General features: G+C 38.2%; 1 protein-coding gene across 1 annotated transcript in view; it reads left to right on the top strand.

Moving 5' to 3' along the window:
• ZNF385D (zinc finger protein 385D) overlaps nucleotides 1–20,354 on the top strand; it is a 968,814-nt gene that overhangs the window by 747,127 nt on the left and 201,333 nt on the right. Inside the window, exon 4 of the mRNA XM_027872398.1 lies at nucleotides 5,978–6,016. Within this exon, the coding sequence (XP_027728199.1) occupies nucleotides 5,978–6,016 (39 nt within the window). The remainder of the gene's footprint in view (nucleotides 1–5,977; nucleotides 6,017–20,354) is intronic.

The raw sequence follows: 20,354 nt of genomic DNA, 5'->3' as shown, positions 1-20,354 counted from the left end.
TAGGGCTTTGGACTAGATGTCCACTAAGGGATCCTTATAGCTCTCTATTGCCAGATGACCCACCTCCCTGTGGTGTCTTGTTGTAATTCTTAGTTTTCTGTCACTGTACGGGCTTCCCAAACTCACAAATACCCCTTTGTGGTTGTTGTTGTGGAGTTGGTTCAGTTGTATCTGACTCTTTGTGACTCCATTTGGGGTTTACTTGGCAAAGATCCTGGAGTGGTTTGCCATTTTTTTTCTCCAGCTCGTTTTACTGATGAGGAAACTAAGGCAAACAGGGTTATGTGACTTACCCAGGGTCACACAGCTAGTAAGTGTCTGAGGCCACATTTGAACTCAGGTCTTCTTGACTCCAGGTCTGTTGCCACTTAGCTGCCCTAACCTTTCATAAAATAATGTTTTACATGGAGATACAGTAGATGGAGCATTAAACTTGAGGTCAGGAAGACCTGAGTTCAAATCCTCCAGAAACTTACTAGCTGTGTGGCCCTGGGTAAGTCATTTAACCTCTGTAAGTCTCACTTTTCCTCATCTGTAAAATAGGGATAGTAAATGTTTGCAAACCTGAAATCACAGCATAAACATTGGCTATTATGTGATATTAAGTAGGGGATTTTTAAAAGGTGGAAGAATTAATTAAATGTTAACCATAAAATCTTTAACTTAATTATTCCATTTCCCTCCCTATAAATCATGCATTAAAAACAAATCCCAGGCCTTCCTCAGAGATATTGTGGGTTTGCTTCCAGACCACCACAATAAAGCAAATATTGCAGGAAAGCCAGTCACAAAGTTTTTGGTTTCCTAGTGCATATAAAAGTTATATTTATACTATACTATAGTCTACTAAGTATTCAATAGTATTATGTCTAAAAAAGCACATGCCTCAATTAAAAAAAAATCTTTATTGCTAAGAAAAATGCTAATCATCATTCAAGCCTTCAGTGAGTGTTAATGGTTTTGCTGTTGGAGGGTCTCGCCTTGATGTTAATGGTGCCGACTGATTAAGGTGGTGGTAGCTGTAGGTTGGAGCGGCTGTGACAATTTCTTAAGATAACATAACGAAGAAGTCGTCACGTTCATTAACTCTTTCTTTCACATGAATACTTAGAAACCAAAATAAGGTTTTTAATTGGCCTAATTTCAATATTGTTGTGTCTCAGGGAATAGGGAGGACTAAGGAGAGGGAGAGAGATAGGCAATGACTGGTTGGTGGAGCAGTCAGAACATACACAACATTTATCGATTAAGTTTGCCATTTTATGTAGGCACAATTCACAACTCCCCAAAATAATTACAATATTAACATCAAAGATCTTGGATCACAGATCACCATAACAGATATAATAATAACGAAAAAGTTTGAAATATTGGGAGAATTATCAAAATGTGTTACAGAGACATGATGCTAGCACACGCCGCTGTAAAAATGGCACCGATAGAGCTGATAGGCAGAGAGTTCCTACAAACCTTTACTTTGTAAATAAACAACAAAACAAATAATCAAACCACAATATCTGCAGAGTGCAATAAAGTGAAACACAATAAAACAAAGTATTCCTGTACTCCCCCTCCCCCCTTTTCTCACTTAAAAATTATAGTTGGGAGCATTTGGCTTGATTGCATGCAATTGTCTTCTGGTTTGTATTCCCTCATCTTGGAACCTGTATCCAGCTGCTTAGATAGCATTGAAACTGGGTCATGAGTCGCTCCCTGCTCATACAAGAGCACTGCACTTCCTTAATGGTCCAAGCATCATGGGAGGTATTTTCCTTGGTGAGTGATATCCCCCTTTCTCCAAAGGGCATGCAATATTTTAAACCCTGAAAGTCACTTGGCATCCACTACCTCCTATTCTGTAGGTGCTGTCCAGCCCAAGTGCACATACTCCCAGTATCTTCCTCAGAAATAGAATTATACCCTGTGCTCTCGCAGCATTGTCTAAAGCAGCCGGTATCAGCAGTTTCTGGGCTTGTCGCCCCCATGCGTGTCATATCTTGACTGTGGTAGCCCACTCTTTGAAAAACATCCACCTGAAATTGATGGAAACCTCAGTATGTTAGGGGGAGAAGGTGTGAGCTCTTGCCTGGTAGCCAGAGACAGGAGACTTTAAGAATCTGCTTAGGAATTGGTGTATTTTTACTTATCCAATGGCCTTTGCTTCTTGGTTATGTTCCCCAAATATATGCATCGTATCTGTCTTTATCTCCCCACTGTCTGTCTCTTGTCTCTCTACCTGTATTTGTCTCATCTCTCTTCATAATCTCTTTTCTCTTCTCTCTTTTCCCTTCCTCATCCATCTCCTTTCCCTGCCCCCTCCAGTCTCCCTTATCTTATCTTCTCCTTTTGTCTCTCCTTTCTCTCCTCTGCTCTCTCACTCTCCCTTTTCTCCCTCTCCTCCTTTTCCCTCCCCAACCCTCCTCTCTTCTGTTTCTGACACCCCTCCCAGTCTACCCCCCATATAATACAGACATCCTGATTCCCAGAGAAATTTCAAGGAAGGTGATGCAGATACCATTCTCCAGGCCTCCCCCCCCCCAAAAAAATATTTAATGTTGACTAATTCAAGTCAAAATCATACCACTGAGTGCAACCTTGAAGAAGGAACGAAGTAAGAGTAGAACAACCTCAGAAGCTTGAGGTGGGGCTCTATGTTGGAGGGAGGAAGAGTAGTACTATCCATGTACCTTAGTGAAGTTAAGGGTTGGATGCTATGACCCTCAGGTCATTTAAAAATAGCATATCCTCTACCTATCTCTTTGAGAAAGGTCACCTTCTTAAAATATTCCTCAGCCACCTTTATCTAGGAACCCCCACATAGTCAGAGCCTGGGACACTTACACTGGGGCATTCACATCTGGTTAGCTTCTTACAGGCTCTCTGCAACCCAAAGGGATATATAGAAAGATATAGTTACATACATATGTATGCATGTGTATGTATGTATGTGTGTATGCGTGCATGTATATGTATGTGTATATGCATATGTATGTATGTAGGTAGGTAGGTATACAAGCTTTTTTCTTCTGCTTGCCTTCTTATCTGGATTCTACATTACCTAAGAGAATGACCAGGGTTGCTACCTGGTGAGGGAAGAGAACAGAGAGGTTCCCTAGCACTGCCTGTGAATCTTTCTCATGTGGGTGCTGTAGAATTCCCTATCACATTCTTTTTCCTGGAGCCAAGTAATAGGTGGATTTGTTTTGTGTCCTGTGATAACTCCTTCCCTGACCTCAGTTCTTACTGATCACATGAAATCAGCTTCCCAAGCTTTCCTCCCTTCCCCTTGGCACTAATCTAGGCAATCTTGCTCTTGGTCCCATGGCTTTCTCCTTTTACTTTTTACTAAATCTCACTGATATTCACTCAAACTCTTCTTGAGCCATCATGCTCCCTGCGGTCAATGAACTGTCACCTATGATTCCTAGTTACCATTTCTCCCTCCTTTTGTCTCTGATCTGAGAACTAGACATATGATACTGACCTCTGTTCCCTCTCTACCTTTGCACACTCCAGATTCAAAGAATTAATTTTTCTTAGGTTTGTACAATAGGACAGTATTTGCATTTGATGATGACGACCTACCCTTGTGGTCTTGGATGAGTGACTTCACCTCCCCAGGCCTCGATTTCCTATCTGTAGAGTGATGAGGTTGAACTAGATGACCTCTGAGTTTACTTCCATATCTAGGTCTTTGATGCTAAGATAACAATATAGTGTTACCAAAAACAACTAACCTTTATTTAGTTTTTGGAGGTTTGCAAAGTATTTTACATTGCTGGTGTTCAGTCATTTCAGTTACGGATGCCTCTTCATGATCCCATTTTAGGTTTTCTTGCCAAAGATACTGGGGTGATTTGCCATTACCTTCTCCAGCTCACTTTACAGATGAGGAAACTGAGGCAGACAGGGTTAAGTGACTTTTCCAGGTTCAAATAGTTAGTAGGTGTCTGAGGTGAGATTTGAACTCAAGTCTTCCTGACTCCAGGCTTCTGGCACTTGGCCAATAACAAATGTTATATACATTATCATATGTAAGCCTCACAACAGCCCTGTAAGAGAGGTGCTCTTATTAGCATCCTCATTTTATAGATTAAGAAACTGAAATTGAGAAAGCTTGAGAAGTCAGTGCCTCATCCCTAGTCATACATCTAGTAAGTGTCAGAGATGGGAACTGAACCTACGTGTTCTGAACTCTTGGTACTAATCTCCAGTCATTGCAGGAAGAATATATAAATACAAGGTAATTAAAAATATGTTTCCAAGAAAACTCTCCATTCCCAGCCTAGGTGATAAATCAATTTTTTAAGTTTTCCTATTGAGGTTTGGTCCCCTAATCTAGCTTCACCCATGATCTTCTCTAGGCCCAGATGGCCCAGATTCCTCATGACCCAACCATGAGAATAATGTTTTCTATACTCAATGATTGACACATTCTGATGTAAAAGAATTTATTCATTTATTATTTTTTTTTTTGCCCAAGGCAACACAGTTAATAACCAGAATAGCTATGATTTGAACTCAGCTCATTGGCCCATTCTACGAACCCAAATTCAGTCTAGGTCAAGCAGGAAGCCTGACAACTGAAAGTATTTGGTGTTCCACTCCTACTGGTTAACTCAGATATCTCTGCTTCCTCTGGTCAAGAAAGGAAATAATAATAATAATAATAAAAGAATAGTGCAAAGAATTAAAATGTTCCCCCATCACCTCAAAAATATCATAACACACCACTCCATCCATCAATATAAGACAAGACCTTTTAGGAAAGTCATCAAGAAAAATGAACACTTAGATGTGGGATCAGACACATATCTCCATTCTGACCTCTTAGGCAACATTTTCTTTTACTGAAGTGACATGTACTGAACTACTTAATTATCTAGCCCCAGATTATTTCAGGTATATGTCAGACTGAGGAGTCAATGTAGGCTTCAGAGGCAATTAGGGGGATGAGAGAGAGAGAGATCGATCAAGCTGCTAAAGAGAAACAAGATTGGAAGATAGCAAGCCTTGCTCTAGTCCAACTAGATGACTTAGAAAGAGGCTCAGTAATGTCCCTGCACTTCAGTTTCACTAGCTGGGAAATGGGGTGAAATAAGTTCCTTCCCTATTGCTTCATAAATCCACTTTTGAGGGTAAATGAGGTGACCCTCTGGATGAAGGGTGCTATATAAACCCCAAGCTTTGTTACTCCGTCAATAGTATGTTTCCAAGGCTTTTCGTGCCAAAATAAATTGAAGATGGTGCTCCAGTTTGGGATTTCCATTCACAAAAAGTTGTGGTTGATGCTGTTGTTTCCATTTGGAGGGTGTAGTAAGGAGAGGGCAGGTTGAAGGATGAAAGGGGAAATTACATCGATAAATATTCTTTCATGGCAATCTCAAATTAGGGCAAAGTTTAAAAGAGGAATTTTTTTTTTCTTTTATCCTGTGCTAGTTTTCGAATAGTTAGTTTAGTTACAAACTCATGGTTCATAGATGTGCTCTTCAGAATCTCTACTTAGTCCTCCTGGATTAATCTGTTAGTTGGGTTAGTAACAAGAGGTGGGATGGAATAGTAGACAGAGAGTCATCCTTTAGTCAACAAGACTTGGGCCAAAGTGTCATCTGTCTGTGTTGACCCTAAGCACCTCACTTAACTACTCAGTGAAGGAAACAACTCTCTAAAGTTAAAAGTTAGAAAGGAGTTGCTGATCTATATTCATGGAAGGACTTTCCACGATGAGACTTTCCACTATGGATGAAATCACAGGTGTGGAGCAAGAGTGTTCCAATTGAGAGTAGGAAAATAAAAGGCCCCCCAAAGCATCCGACCTACATATTTATAGCCCTACTGCCAGGAGGCTCCTGGGGTTGGCAAATACTTCCTTATAGCCCTTAGCTCCATCCAAAGCTGTCAAGATTGTAGTGATCAGAAAGTTGGCTTATGGTTTCTCATTCATACAGCACATTAGTTTCCTTTTATATACCTTTAGAGCTTCTTCAAAACTCTTGGGGCCCACCAACAAAATACAGTAAGTATGTAAGCAATACTTAAATATGATCTTTTGTTTATGACTTCTTCATGGTTTCTTTATGATTGTTGATGCCATAGGAAATGAATAAGAGAGGGTTGTGATCAGGGAATTAAAAAAAAAAGAAATGTTGCCCCTTATAACGATGGCCGGGAATAAATGAAGGTTTTCAAAGTTTAACCTCTAAGATGACTTAATCCTTCGTGCTAACCCTTAAGAGGATATGAGTGGAGGGATGGTAGAGTCTATAATGTGATATGGAGACTTTTGATTCCTACTTGACTTATTCAAACTTGATATCTGTACCCAAGACTCCCAAATATCACCTGGCATCTATTTTATGACTACTGGGAAGTTATATGTTCATCATTCCTCAATTGTGACTCCATAGAATCCTTGTGAAAAGACTCAGGATCTCTCTTTTCTGAGAACAATCACTGTATGTACATAATTGACTCAGCACTTGATTTAGAGCTAGGCACATGGATGAGGTAAAATGGAAAAGGGGTAGGGGCAGCTAGGTGGTGCAGTGGATAGAGCACTGGCCCTGAAGTCAGGAGGACTTGAGTTCAAATCTGGCCTCAGACCAAACACTTACTAGCTGTGTGACCCTGGGCAAGTCATTTAACCCCAGTTGCCTAAAAATAATAATAATAATAAAAGAAAAGGTGTAGTTTAAAAAAAATGGAAAAGGGGTAATTGTATGGCATAGTGAAAAAGAGTGATGGGTTAAGGTTAGAGAACTGGAGTCAGCTTGGACAAGTCACTTAATCCCTATGTGTCCTCGTTTTCCTACGTCTACAAAGAGAGACCTGGAACAAATGACCTTTTCAGTTTCCTTCTATGATTCTATGATCTGGGTCCAGATGCTGCCATGCCTCTTTCTACTTGTATGTCCTCAGACAAGTTAGTTTACTTCTCTTGACTTGTTTCTCCATCTGTAAAACAAGAGACTCGGTCTAAACCATCTGTAATATTGCTTCCATGTCTAAAGCTCTGTCCATAAGACTTAAGTTCTGTATCAGAATTCTTAATTGCATGCTACCTACTTAGTAGCTCTCCACTAGTTCATTATTTAAGCACAGACCATAAGCACAGAGGATAATAGATATAGAATGGGGGCGACTTTGGATTTCATAGAGTACAGCTCCCTCATTTTAAAAATGAGCAAACTCCTGAGGTCAAATGACTCTCCTAGAGTAAAATGATTAGTGATTGTCTGAGGTGGAATTTTGACCCACATCTTTCTGACACTTAATCCAGTATCCTGCTTGGATGCTATTTTTAAAAAGCCAGTACAAACCACTGAATATATTCAGTGGATGCCTTCTACTTTTTCACATGCATTTATCTGACTTTCAGTAGCTTTGAGGCATTTTTATTTTATTTTGAGGGAAATAAAAGGCCATGCTTTGTTTCCATGTAACTTGCTTTCCTTTGATGCTTGATTTAGATGTCAGACTAATTTGTTTTCCTGGACAACTTACAAATTTAAGTGGGAGATTATGCATAGAGAATCCTCACTACTCCAGCAGTGGAAGACTCTACTGGAAAACCTGTAACCAAACTGGGAGGTCTCTTTTTGACAGAAATGTTGTTTACCTATACTGGATTTTATTTCCAGAACAATGACAACAAAACTTTATGAATAGAGGTAGCTCTCACAATAGCCTTGTTGATTACAATAGAGTGAACTGTGTTTATTGATACACATGGAGCCTAAAAAAGAAACACAACGTATTATTTCAATGGACCTCGTTGACAAGATTGAAGGGTTCACCTGATTTTTAACTTGGGGGATGGGCCATCACCAGTTGTCTTGACTTTTGTCTTGCCACTAGACTTCAATGACTCTGGAAGAGAGAGTGAAGTTAATGACTTTGTTCAACTCTGCCTCACTTAAATCCAATTCACTTGGGAGTCAAGACACCATCCCATGATATCATCGTTTGAAATCCCCTCCTTCCCTCAAAACAGCCTGAGCTGTAATTTCTACTCCTTGGAATCTTCCTCTCCACTCCTTTTAATTTCAAGGCCTTTGGCCTTCATAATCTTGAACTTGTATCTTCCAGGGCTCCAGAGCAGAGAGGATGAATGAAACACAAAGAAAGATGGGCATCTTTAACAAAGTTATTTCAGATAGCTTATATGTTTCAAAGATGACAAAGTGCATCTCAACTATATCTTTGCATCTTACTGTTAAATTATGATGACGATAAAATAATGAAGATGGTATCATTTGTTTTTGATGTGCTGCAAATCACTGTCTTGATGTACTTCCACACAATGTCCTATTTACTCTTGCGTTGGTAGATAAAACAACCACTTTTTGTAGCTGAATCAAACTATTAGGATATAAAGTTATTGTTTATAGTGCATCCTCTGTACAACTCCAATAGTAGACAAGCCAATGCTTATGGTGTGAATCTCACCCTTGTCCCCGAGTATCTTTGATCTCCTCTACTAAGTCTCTATCTTTCGAAAGCTTTCTATTCTATGTAGGTTGGAGTTTGAATATTTAGTGTGGTAACAACTAATATTATTGTCACCATTATTGTTATTTTTGTCAGGTCATATTTGTTTTTGTTTCTTTTCTTTCTGTCAATCAACTGTCCAACCAATCAACAAACACTGATTAAATGCTTACTATTTGTCAGGAACACAAGAAAACAATGAGACAGGAACTGTCTTCAAAGAACTTATAGTATATTGGAAGAAAAAAAGTGGACTCTTTAAAGAGGTTTTTCTTTTTGTAATCATCTCTTAGGGATTTATGACATACAACCAAATGAATGACTCTTGGTGCTAATTTAGAGAATTGGTTGTTTATTATTACAAAGTTTGGTGGTAGGGATGACAAGGATTCAATCTTGATGAACTGATTTTTTTCCTAGCCTTATTATGAAGTCACAGAAAACAAGGGTCAAGTAATAGAGACAACTCAATATTAAAGTCAAAGCAACTCAAAAAAGAATTTGGTAAGGACATGCTATCTGCCAAGCACTGTACTAAGTACTGGAGATTTAAATTAAAAAAAAAAAAAGAAGGAAAAAAAAACACCTTGCCCTCAAGGAGTTCCCAATTTAATATAAAGAGAAAACATGCAAATGACTATATTTGGATAGAAGATAGTTTGAAGATAATTCTAAATCAAAGGCAATAATGTTAGAGAGGACCAGGAAAAGGTTTAGAAGATGAGATTTTCCCTGAAGCTTTAAGGAATCCAGGAAGCATAGATGAGGAGAGGGAAAATTCCAGGCATAGGAAACAACCCATAAAAATCCACTGAGTTGGGAGGTGGAGTGTCTCGTGTATTAAAAATCCAGGAGGACAGTCACTGAAATGTAAAGTACTTAGGAGGGAAGGAAGGTGATTTGTTGTTGTTGTTCAGTTGTTTCAGTTATATCTGACTCTCCCTGATCGTATTTGGGGTTTTCTTGGCAGAGATACTGGAGTGGTTTGCCATTTCCTTCTCCAGCTCATTTTACAGATGAGGAAAATCAAGCAAACAGGGTTAGATGACTTGCTCAGGGTCACACAGTGTCTGAAGTCAAATTTGAACTCATTACAATGAGTCTTCCTGATTCAAACCCAGTGGTCTATCCCCTGTGCCACCTAGCTGCCTATATAAGGTTATAAAAGACTTAAAAGGCAGGGAGGGGCCAGATTATGAAGAGCTTTAAAAAGACAACTAAAGAGTTTCATATTGATTTCTGGAGGAAATAAAAAGCCACAGGAATTTAATGACTAAGGAAAGGTATATGACGTGATCAGATCTATCTCTAATGGAGATCCCTTTGATAGCTGAGTGAAGGATAAACTGGAATGGAGAGAGACTTGATGCATGGATGCTAACCAGGTGGTTATTACAGTAGTATAGGCATGAGGCAATAAGGGCTTGTACCAGAGTAGTACCAGTGTCAGAGCAGGGAGCATGTATGAGATATGTTATAAAAGTAGAATCAACCAAACTTGGCAACAATTAGATGGCAGGGGGTGAAGGAGAGAGGGCAATCAAGGATGATACCGCTATTGTGAGCCTAGATGTCTGAGGGGAGGGCAGTATGCTTCAATAGGAGTTAGAAAGGGTGGAAGTTTCTTGGGGAAAGGAGTGCAGTTTCTTAGTGTTGAGCTTTAAGATACCTATAAGACATGCAGTTAAAGAAAGCACAAAGATATATTCATACTGTTGTCCCTTATGAAGTGGGAAGAAGCCATATAATCCAAATTCATCATCTGAGAGGGCAGCTAGCCATTTGCTGGCCAAAGGTTAGTAACACCTTGGTTATTCTCTAAAACAAAACAAAACAAAACAAACAAACAAAAAATGACACATTCTTGAAGGAGTCAGTTGAAAGAGGAGTAGGGGCTGAAATGTGTGACCAGAGGCAGCAGGAAATAGAAAAGAAATGGAAGAAGATCCATTCTTTTGAGAAGAAAATATTCTTTGACACTGAAGAACTGGGGCATTTCTCTGTCCTACCTACCTATCCTCAGCCCTCCATTGTCCATGACATCTTACAGCAAAACTATTGGCCCTAGTGCCAGACCTGAAGCTACTTTGACCACTCAGATTCCCTAAGTGTCTATCACTCTACTAGTTTATTCTCTAAGATTGTGGTCACTTTTCAAATTGAAATTATATGTAGCTGAGAGAGTGATAGCCCTACGATTGTTGAAAAAATGTTTTGTAGCATTACAACTGCAATGCCAACTTATTAAATCCCTTTACTTTGAACTAGTTTTAATTACTAAATGAATATTAAAGGGAACATACCTGTAGGGGCTAATGAGCTATAGTTTTAGGAAAATGAATCTACAGAAGACCTTGAAACTGGGACTCTTTACACCCTCACCCCAAAGTGTCTATCTTTGAGATATCCAGGTTAAAATGTCCAATATACCCTTAGAGTTTTGAGATTTAAGATGACAAATCTTAATAATTCAATCAGAAATATTGTAAAAACTATGGCAGAGTTCTCTAAGTTTGCTGAACCTTCTAGTGTGTGCTATTTCTGTGCTTTCCTTTATATTGGAGATTTTATTACAAAGAAATATGGAAACAAAACCATGTAAATATTTAAAATTAAGCTGAGATTGGAAACATCCCAAAGAAATAGAGAAGGCACAAATTTTAGGTGTTTTTTTTCAACTTAAAAAAAGCAAAAGTTGGGGCAGCCAGGTGGCACAGTGGATACAGCACTGGCCCTGAAGCCAGGAGGACCTGAGTTCAAATCCAGCCTCAGACCAAACACTTGACACTTACTAGCTGTGTGGGCAAGTCACTTAACCCCAATTGCCTTTAAAAAAAAAAAGCAAAAGTTGTATTTTTGAATCCCTTCTCTAACAATTATGCCTGTAGAAATATATATTAAAAATATACATATATATACATGGATATATACATATATACACATGCATGTATGTGTGTGTGTGTGTGTATGTGTGTATGACTGTGATCAGAATGGAGTGATGTTTCATTCCAGGCAAGTGCCACTGTAAGTATAACAAAAAAAAAAATCAGTTAAGCCCCATAATCTTTATAATAAAGGGGACCCCAATGCCTATTTTCAGATTTAGGCTTTGTTGTAAATTTCTGGCATTTGACATGGTGATGCTGATTCAATTGCAAGAAGATAAATTTGTCTCAAACATCATTTCATAATATATTAAAACAAACAGAAAAGAAAGGAAAAAGAAAAGAATAAAAAAGAAAAATAGAAGATGCTGTACTCCAGAGGTATAAAGAGCTTACAGAATTGCTTAAAATTAATGCAAGACCTGAAGACATAGGATAATCATAATCAAGGTAGGAGCCTTTTGATGAAGCAGTAAACTGGCATGATTACTTCCAAAGATAACACTGGGTTCATTCTCCTTTGCTGGCTAATTTAACTCTCTTGTTTTATTGCTTACTCTTCCTGGTTCTTGTATTAGTAGCTGAAACCAACATTTCCCACAAAAGTTCACCCTTAGTGGGTATCATTTGCAGATGCATAAAATAAATGCCTTTACATAAAAGATTTTACCGATGACCTCTTTCTTGCTTGCTACTGAAAGACTCCCTGTTGCAGTATTGGTATTAGCAGCATCTAGTCCCTGGGAAATGGTTATCACTTTACAGTTAAAACCAAGCTTTCTACTGTGGAGATAAGGAAACTGAGCCAGAGAGGTCCATTGATCAGTAAGCATTTATTAACTTCCTACTATACAATAAGCAGCAGCTAGTTAGTGCAGCGGATAGAGCACTAGGCTTAGAATTTAGAAGACTCATCTTCATAAGTTCAAATCTGGCCTCAGAAATTTACTAGTTGTGTGACCCTGGGCAAGTCATTTGACCCTGTTTGCCTCAGTTTCCTTATCTGTACAACGAGCTGGAGAAGGAAATGGTAAACCACTCCAGTATTTTTGCTAAGAAAACCCTAAAAGGGGTCACAGTCAGATGTGACTGAAAAGAACAAACAACATATGTAAGAAACACAGTACTAGATACTTGGAAACAAGTAAAAGTAATTCCTACACACAAAGAGTTTGTATTCAAGTGACTTAAAATAATGAATGAATGAAGGAAGGAAGGAAGGAATTAACAGATGAATAAATGAATGAATGGATGAATTCAAATGACTTATATGGATGAATGAATAAAAAAAAAAACCCCAACAACATTTGTTATGGGTTTATTATGTACCAGGACTGGAGATAGAAATACAAAAGCAAAACTAGTCCCTGGCTTCATGAAGATTAGATTCAAATAGGAAGACAGCAGACACATTGGCTGGTGGCCTCTTTTGGATGTTGAGTGTTCTTGTCCAATGTTGCACCACAGAGCCAAGATTTGAACCCAGGTCCTCTGAATCCAGGTTCAGCCCTCCTTCCCAACAGCCAGCCGGGATGAAATATATTGCGAGTTTTAGCGTTGTTGCTTCTGGGTTGAATTTTTTCCCCCTTACAACAAACTATTCTTTACAGAAGAATGTTAATTAGTAACTGATAGATATAAAGATTGCCAGGGACAGTCCATTAATTCCATTTACCTTAATAGCACTCAGATCTTAGCTTGCACTACAGTTGTATTCATCCTGGATTATAAATGTAATTTTTTGCATCATTAACTTTCCTGATTAATCTTAGACAGCAAAAGCATAATTATAGGGAGAAAGTACAGTCCTTGCAGAATGCCTGCTTAAACATATGCCTCTGTAGACTTTAGATTTGCATCATTTTTAAGTAACACTAGCTCTGAGGGGAAAGCTGTGACTGTCCATTGGTTACTGGTTAACCCACACTATCTATTCCTTTAAATAAGAAATCTTTAGTCTATCAAGGATGCTGTGAATGTATCCAGGATGGTGAAGATAGTCTGACAGTGCAAAGCTTAACTGTGGGGCAGTGGGCAATTTATTTAACCTCTCTCAGCTTCAGTATTCTCCTTTGTACAATGGAAATAATAATTCCAGTAAAATCTGACTTACAGGATTGTGGTTATGTGATAATGTATACAAAATATTTTATAAACCCTCAACCTATGTAAATGTTAGCTAGTAATAGTAGTGATTCAAAGAGCTGCTCTAGGGGTATTTGCATGATAATTGATGACTGCTAAGGGTACTTGGAAGGGATTTCTCAGCCTTGATGGAAGACTTTCACCTTGCCTTTAATGTCCTTTGTATAAGATACTATTTTCTTAGGACATGTTCTGAACTTGATTCTCATTGGCAGTAGGTATCATTATAATTTTTATGTCACATTGAGCATAAACTATCGTTGGACATGTGATGAAGAAACCAGCAAATTGGACCAAACAGCCATTCAGAATCAAATACATTAATATCACCACAGATATGAAGAGACAGTTGGCTTTGAGTTGAGTGAAAAATGTGAATGAAAATTTAGAGTTCTGGCCATAACATTCTCCCTTTATAAAATTTATAAAATCATTGATGATTAAAGAAAAGCCCAGAAAACTGAGAAAAAGAAAGGATGTGCACCAGGCTTTTGTCATTAGAGTACATAGATAGAGTACATGAATACATGGAATCTATCTAATTACGTATGGTTTATCAATAGTTGATATGAAATCATGAGCAAATAAATTCCTATTCATCAGTACAAGTATATCCAGGCTGTCCCTTTCTACTGTATCTTAATCAACCAGTATCCATCTTCATACCTATTGATTTACATAGAAATTTTAGAAGGCATCAACAATAAACATTTAAGTGCCTAAAGCCAAACCCTGTGCTAGGTACTAGCGATGCTGAGGCCAAAAGGAAGTGGTCCCTGTTCTCAAAGGGCTTATATTTGTTTGGGAGAAATGACAACCCCCCCCCAAATTAACGTTTAGAAAATTGGCAGTAAAGAAGACGACTTTAGGATGTCCCTCAAAACCTTCATATTTAGCTTAAAACTGAACTAATATTTTTGGGACACTTCATTTTGCTATGATGTAGGTTTTGGCAGTACAGTGGGAGGAATGTAAATCTAATGGGATCTTGTAAAATGGGCCAAGGATATTAGCTTCATTTTTTTTTTTAACTCTAAGCATAAATATCACCAAGAATCTTGGGGTTGGAGTCTGGAAGATCTGAGTTTCAAATTCAGCTACAGATATCTATTAACTTTGTGACCTTGGGGCAAGTCACTTAATTTCTGTTTGCCTCAATTTCACCAAATGTAAAATGGGGATAATAATAGCACCTGCCTCTCAAGATTGTTGTGAGGGTCAAATGGGATAATATTATTAAAGCACTTAGCACAGTGTCTGGCACATGCGTGTAATATAAATGCTAGCAATTATAATAAGAAAAATTTTTTCCTAACATTATAGCAATTGTTAAATCATCCTTTTAAATTTCAAATCAACCATTTTATTCAATACATACACTCAATCCAATAAAACTACTGAATCAAAGGAAAAGTGTTTTTTTTTTTTGTTTGTTTGTTTTTTAAACACTTCCCAGAGATTGTACTCATCTATTTGGCAATCAGTCCAGCAAGGTTATCTATAAATATTCTCTCTGTATTTTGGGTGAAGAGTCCCAATTGAACCATCCTACAGCAGTAGGCACTTACATCTTTGGTGAATGAGAGGATACTTATTTTCCCTTCTCCCACCTGCAAAGTTACAGGTAGTAATATTAGTAGTAGTGTTCCTAGATTATGCAGAATCTTATTCCCACTTTTTGTGTCATATAATCCAATGGGATAATATTTCTATAAAAAAATGTGCTTAGCACAACACCTGGCATATAGCAATTGTTTGTGGATGACAGAGAGGGGAGGGAGGAGAAGAGAATACACATTTATATAGCAACACATTTACATCACGGTAAATATGCCAGTCGCTGTGCTAGAGCTAACTCATTGCAGTGATTATTAAAATTTAGAAATTGAAATGTGAAGTTTAGAAACAGACAAACATGTCAAGTGGACTTTGATTTATTGTTTTCTTGATTGCCCAGACTTATGAAAATGATGAAGAAAATGTTAAAGTTAAGTAGGTAGTTTATATGGGTGTGTATATACATATATGTGCATATATATATATATGTAGTCTGTGTGTGTGTGTGTATATGTGTGTGAGTATTTGGAGAGCAAGTTGTTAATCATTTTCAAGCACAACGCTGTCCATAACTGTTATGGAATGCATGTTGTTGTTGTTGTTCAGTTGTTCTCAATTGTGTTTGACACTTCATGACCCCATTTGGGATTTTATTGGCAAAGATACTGGAGTGGTTTGTCATTTCCTTCTCCAGTTCATTTTACAGATGAAGAAACTGAGGCAAACAGGGTTAGTGACTTGCCCGGGGTCACATAGCTAATAATTGTCTGAAACCTGATTTGAACTCATGAAGATGAATCTTTCTGACTCCAGGCTCAGAGCTCTATGCGCCCTGCCACCTAGCTACTCTGTGGAATACATAGAAAGGATCTTAAGACCACATAATTCTCCATTTATATACCTATTTTTGTCTAATGGTAGCCATCTCTAGGGCAAGGAGTGGGAAGGAAGAAAAAAAAGGAAACATCTGCAAGAAAATTTTGTTGTATACTTAACAGGAATAACAAGTTGTGCATAGATGATTTGTAGTTTCATGTATAATTATCTTTTTTATTGTACTATGTTATGGAAATGCTTGATTTATTCCATAAATTAAAAATTATATTTAAAAATAAAAAATAAACCAGAAAAAAAAGAAAAAAAAAGCAAGAAGCGTCAAAAGACTTGAGTGTTAGTCCTAGTGATTCAAATCCCTGTATATGTGCTTAACATAAAAAGAAAAGATCACATATCAAAGAGTTAAAAGAGAGGGTTAAAATAATGTGAATAATCCAAATGACATTTTTATGACACTTTGCAGATTAACAAAGTATATTAACTCAGATAACTTGACTTTAATGTTTCATACTGGCTAGGCTATGATTGTCTAGCAAATTGTCTTTTTCATCACGTAAGCTTCCTATTCTTAACATATATTTGATGAACATTTATTGTCTTCTACTTTTAAAATAAATTCATATTGATATTTTGTTTTTACATCACCTAAGTTTCACCCTGTATCTCCTTACTTCCCCATCTCAGAGAAGCTTCCTATGTAACAACCATGTTTATAAAGAGAAGGGGGGGGGGGCCTGGAAATTAGCCAAACCATACATAGATTAAAAACTAATCTGACCAAATATACAACATTCCACATATGTGAAAACACCCTTCCCCCACACACACATCTCTGCAAAGGAGTCGGGAAGTTATCTTTTCATATCTCTTCTTTAAGGACAAATGAATATGCAAATAAGATCAAAGAGAGAAAGAGAGAGAGAGAGAGAGATTATATATTGACCCAGTGGTGTGTGCTGTTAAATGTTTAACAAGCAGCTCTCTGTGGGGGAAAATGTACACAGGATTTATTTTTTAAGTTTCATTTGCATTATTACATTTTCTCTTTCACTTTCTTAAGACTAGACAATCAAGAAAACAACAAACCAAGCCCTGATTTATAGCTTTTGCTTATTTCTGAGGTGTAAAGGCTCACACTGAAAACTTAACAAAAGTTAGTTTGAACCAGTTCCAGCACACTTGCCTATCTATTCATTCATCCATCCATCCATCCATCCCTCTGTCTGTGTCTCTGTCTTTCTCTCTGTCTCCTTGTCTACCCATATCTATACATATTTTTAAAAGGTGAGGTGACTTGGTACAAGATGCTGAGGTTAAGGGGAGGGCATGGAAGCAAAGGCAGGGATTAAAGGATGAGCCTGAATGAGGGACATGGGTAGCTTTTCTCTATGTCTAAAGTAGGCTAGGATGCTGAGAAGTTTTGAAGTATGAGGGGAAAGAGTTCAGTGAGGTCAGCTTGACTGATGTCAATTTTTTAATTGAAATAATAATCAGAATCATCTGCTGTAAGTGAGGGAGTGCAGTTGATAGTGAGAGAAGGAAATGTCTGCAGTGGTCACTTTGGAGTATGATACAAAGTTCATTAGAATATACTCTAACTTGTTGGGTTTTTTTTTTTTTGTCATGTCTTACTCTTCATGACCACGTGGACCATAACTATCCATTGGGTTTTCTTGGCCATTTTATTTCTCTGGCTTTCAAATGATTAATGTTGAGGTTTCTTTTGGGTCTAAAATTTGTACTCTTTCTTGTGGAGAGGCTCTTCTGAGAAGTGAATGAGCACAGTTCTTCCTGTGCAAACACTTCCCATGTGATCTTGATAATGCTTTCACCACAGTCCCTCACTTATTCAACAGTTAGATTTTCAGCCAGATCAGCCATCGAGAATACAAGGGCCCCTCCAGAAATCATGAAAGAGGCTCCTAACTTCCAGAAAAGCTGCCACAAAACCTGCCTCCTTCAGTAGGACCATGTACTTGACTCCTTTGGCCTTTACTTAAAACCTTATTGACTATGATTTACCATGTAATCCTTAACAAACAGGGTTATGTGGCTTTTCAGACCACAGCAGATTAGAGGCAACACCTCTCAGCTTGGCGCTAGCTATTAGAGACAGGCAAAATGACACCAGAGAAAGTGATATCTTGCAGGCTGACAAGAGGGGAAGTCACAGAGCAGATACAGAACTGGAAGACTCCATGGGAGAAATCGATTTTAAATTTTAAGTACAGGTAAATGGACATTGAATTGGTTGTATGTAAAGTTCATGAAATCATGAGTTATTTTGGGAAAAGAATGTTCCTAAAGATGAAACTAAGTCTTGAAGGAAGGCTTACATCTCGTTCATCAGTTCCTATTAAAGAAGGCAGGTGCGACGCAGTTCTGCTTCTGGGAGTCAAGATGGTAGAGTATAAAAGTGGTTGCTCTCTCCTCCCCCATCAACCTCTGAAAGTCCAGAAAATATCACCCCAGGAAAAACCCTGGAACAGCTGAACCAGAAGAAAGGTGGGGAGCAGCAGTACAGTAGCCCAGGTAGCTTGAGGAATTAATGGGAAAGGCCCCTCTTGTCCTGGGGGAAGGGGAGCAATACAGAATGGGAGGCGTCACAGCCAGCTAGCAGAAAGTCCCACATTAGCACACCAGGAGGAGATCCTGAAACCCAGGTGGTGGAACAGACAAACACCAACACCTGGACCTCCGAGTGACTTAGTGAGGACAGGAGAACAGATGGAAACCAGCTCAGAAAACCACCAGGTGCCTAGGCATTTTACAACAAACAGGTCTCCCAGTGCCTCAGCAAAAATAGGAAGCAGAACTACAAAGGGCCCCAGGCAGATAAACACCCTGCAACATCCATCTGAAGGGAACTGAAGAAAGCTAAAGGAAAGGAAAAGAAGGCAACCTAGACCCGAAAGTTCCACCCTTGCTGATTCCAGTCCAACACCAGGTAAGCTGCCAGAACCCTACAGCCTCCGATTGCCAACATCAGAGGCCCCAGCACACAATGCCAATGATCAAGACCTAGGCTCCCAACACAAGAAGCTTGGGTCAGTGATCTCTGCTTCCCAGCAGGAGAGCTCAATCTCTTTAAAGGCCAGGGAATAAAGAAACACCATGAGTAAAAAGAAACGTACCATAGGTTCATATTATGAGAAGAGTGAAAATCAAGGCAGAAGTTCTGAAGAGGACAACATTGTCAACAAACCCACGTCTGAAACCTCAAAAGGGATTATGAACTGGTCTGAAGCCCAAAAAGCCTTCTTAAAAGAGCTCAAGAAGGATTTAAAAAGGCAAATAAGAGAGGTAGAAGAGTCCCTAAAAAATAGAGTTGGCCAACTGGAAAAAAAGTACACTGAAAAAAACAAATCCTTTAAAAAGAAGGTGGGTACGTGTATATACATATGTATATGTATATGTATATGTGTATGTGTATGTGTATGTGTATGTGTATGTGTACGTAAATATATATACCACAGTATGTATGTATGTATATATATACATATATATATACGTGTATGTAGATATGCTGATTATGTATTTGTGTATGTCTTTGTATATGGATATATGTGTGCATATCTATCTTTATGGGGAGAAAATGTCTAAACAATTGTGAGCACAAGATTTGGCTGTACAAGACATCAGCTTGCTTGAAAACTTCAAAAGCAAAGAAAATAGAACCAGGGAAACAATGACAACCACGATGTAAATAAAAAACAACATTAAAAGGCAAATCCAGCTTCAGACACTTACTAGCCATGTGATGCTGGGCCAGTCACTTAACCCTGCTTGCCTCAGTTTCCCCATCTGAACAATGAGTTGGAGAAGGAAATGGCAACCCACCCCAGTGTCTTTGCCAAGAAAACCCCAAATAGGGTACTGAAGAATCAGACATGACTAATGAATTAAACTAATTTCAAAAGTAGCACAAGGCACTGTAAATATTAATGAAAATGGAATAAAAAAATGGGCCTTGTTTACATTTTTGCCATCCTGGGAAAGTGACAGAATGGATATCATAGAATGTCATAGCAGGAAAATCCTTTAGAGATAATCTAGTTCAGCTCACTTGTCCAATTGGAGAAACTGAGACTCTGGGCGGACAACGATTTGCCCAAGATCATATAAGCAGTAAGTGCCAAGCCAGGCTTTAAATGCTAATCATTTGACTCTTAAATTCAGTTCTTTGCAGTTTACCACACTGTAATCATAGATTCAGTTTCTACAATTGTAAAATGGGAATAATAATATTCACAGTATTTTCCTCACAGGGTTATAGTGAGAAAACTGCTTTATAAACTAACATGATATATACTTGTGAGTAGCCCTTTGATTATTTGTCATATGAAATCCAAATGGTTCTTTAAAAAAATAATACCTCCCTCCTTCATTAGACTGAATGTCTGGGGTGGGTTCTATCCATTTGTTCCACAGTATCTTTGT

Source organism: Vombatus ursinus, unplaced genomic scaffold (genome assembly GCF_900497805.2).
Source record: "Vombatus ursinus unplaced genomic scaffold, bare-nosed wombat genome assembly UNPS02014799.1, whole genome shotgun sequence".
NCBI lineage: Eukaryota > Metazoa > Chordata > Mammalia > Diprotodontia > Vombatidae > Vombatus > Vombatus ursinus.
The sequence above is the reverse complement of the archived record's forward strand: the minus strand, read 5'-3'. Positions and strand labels throughout refer to the sequence as shown.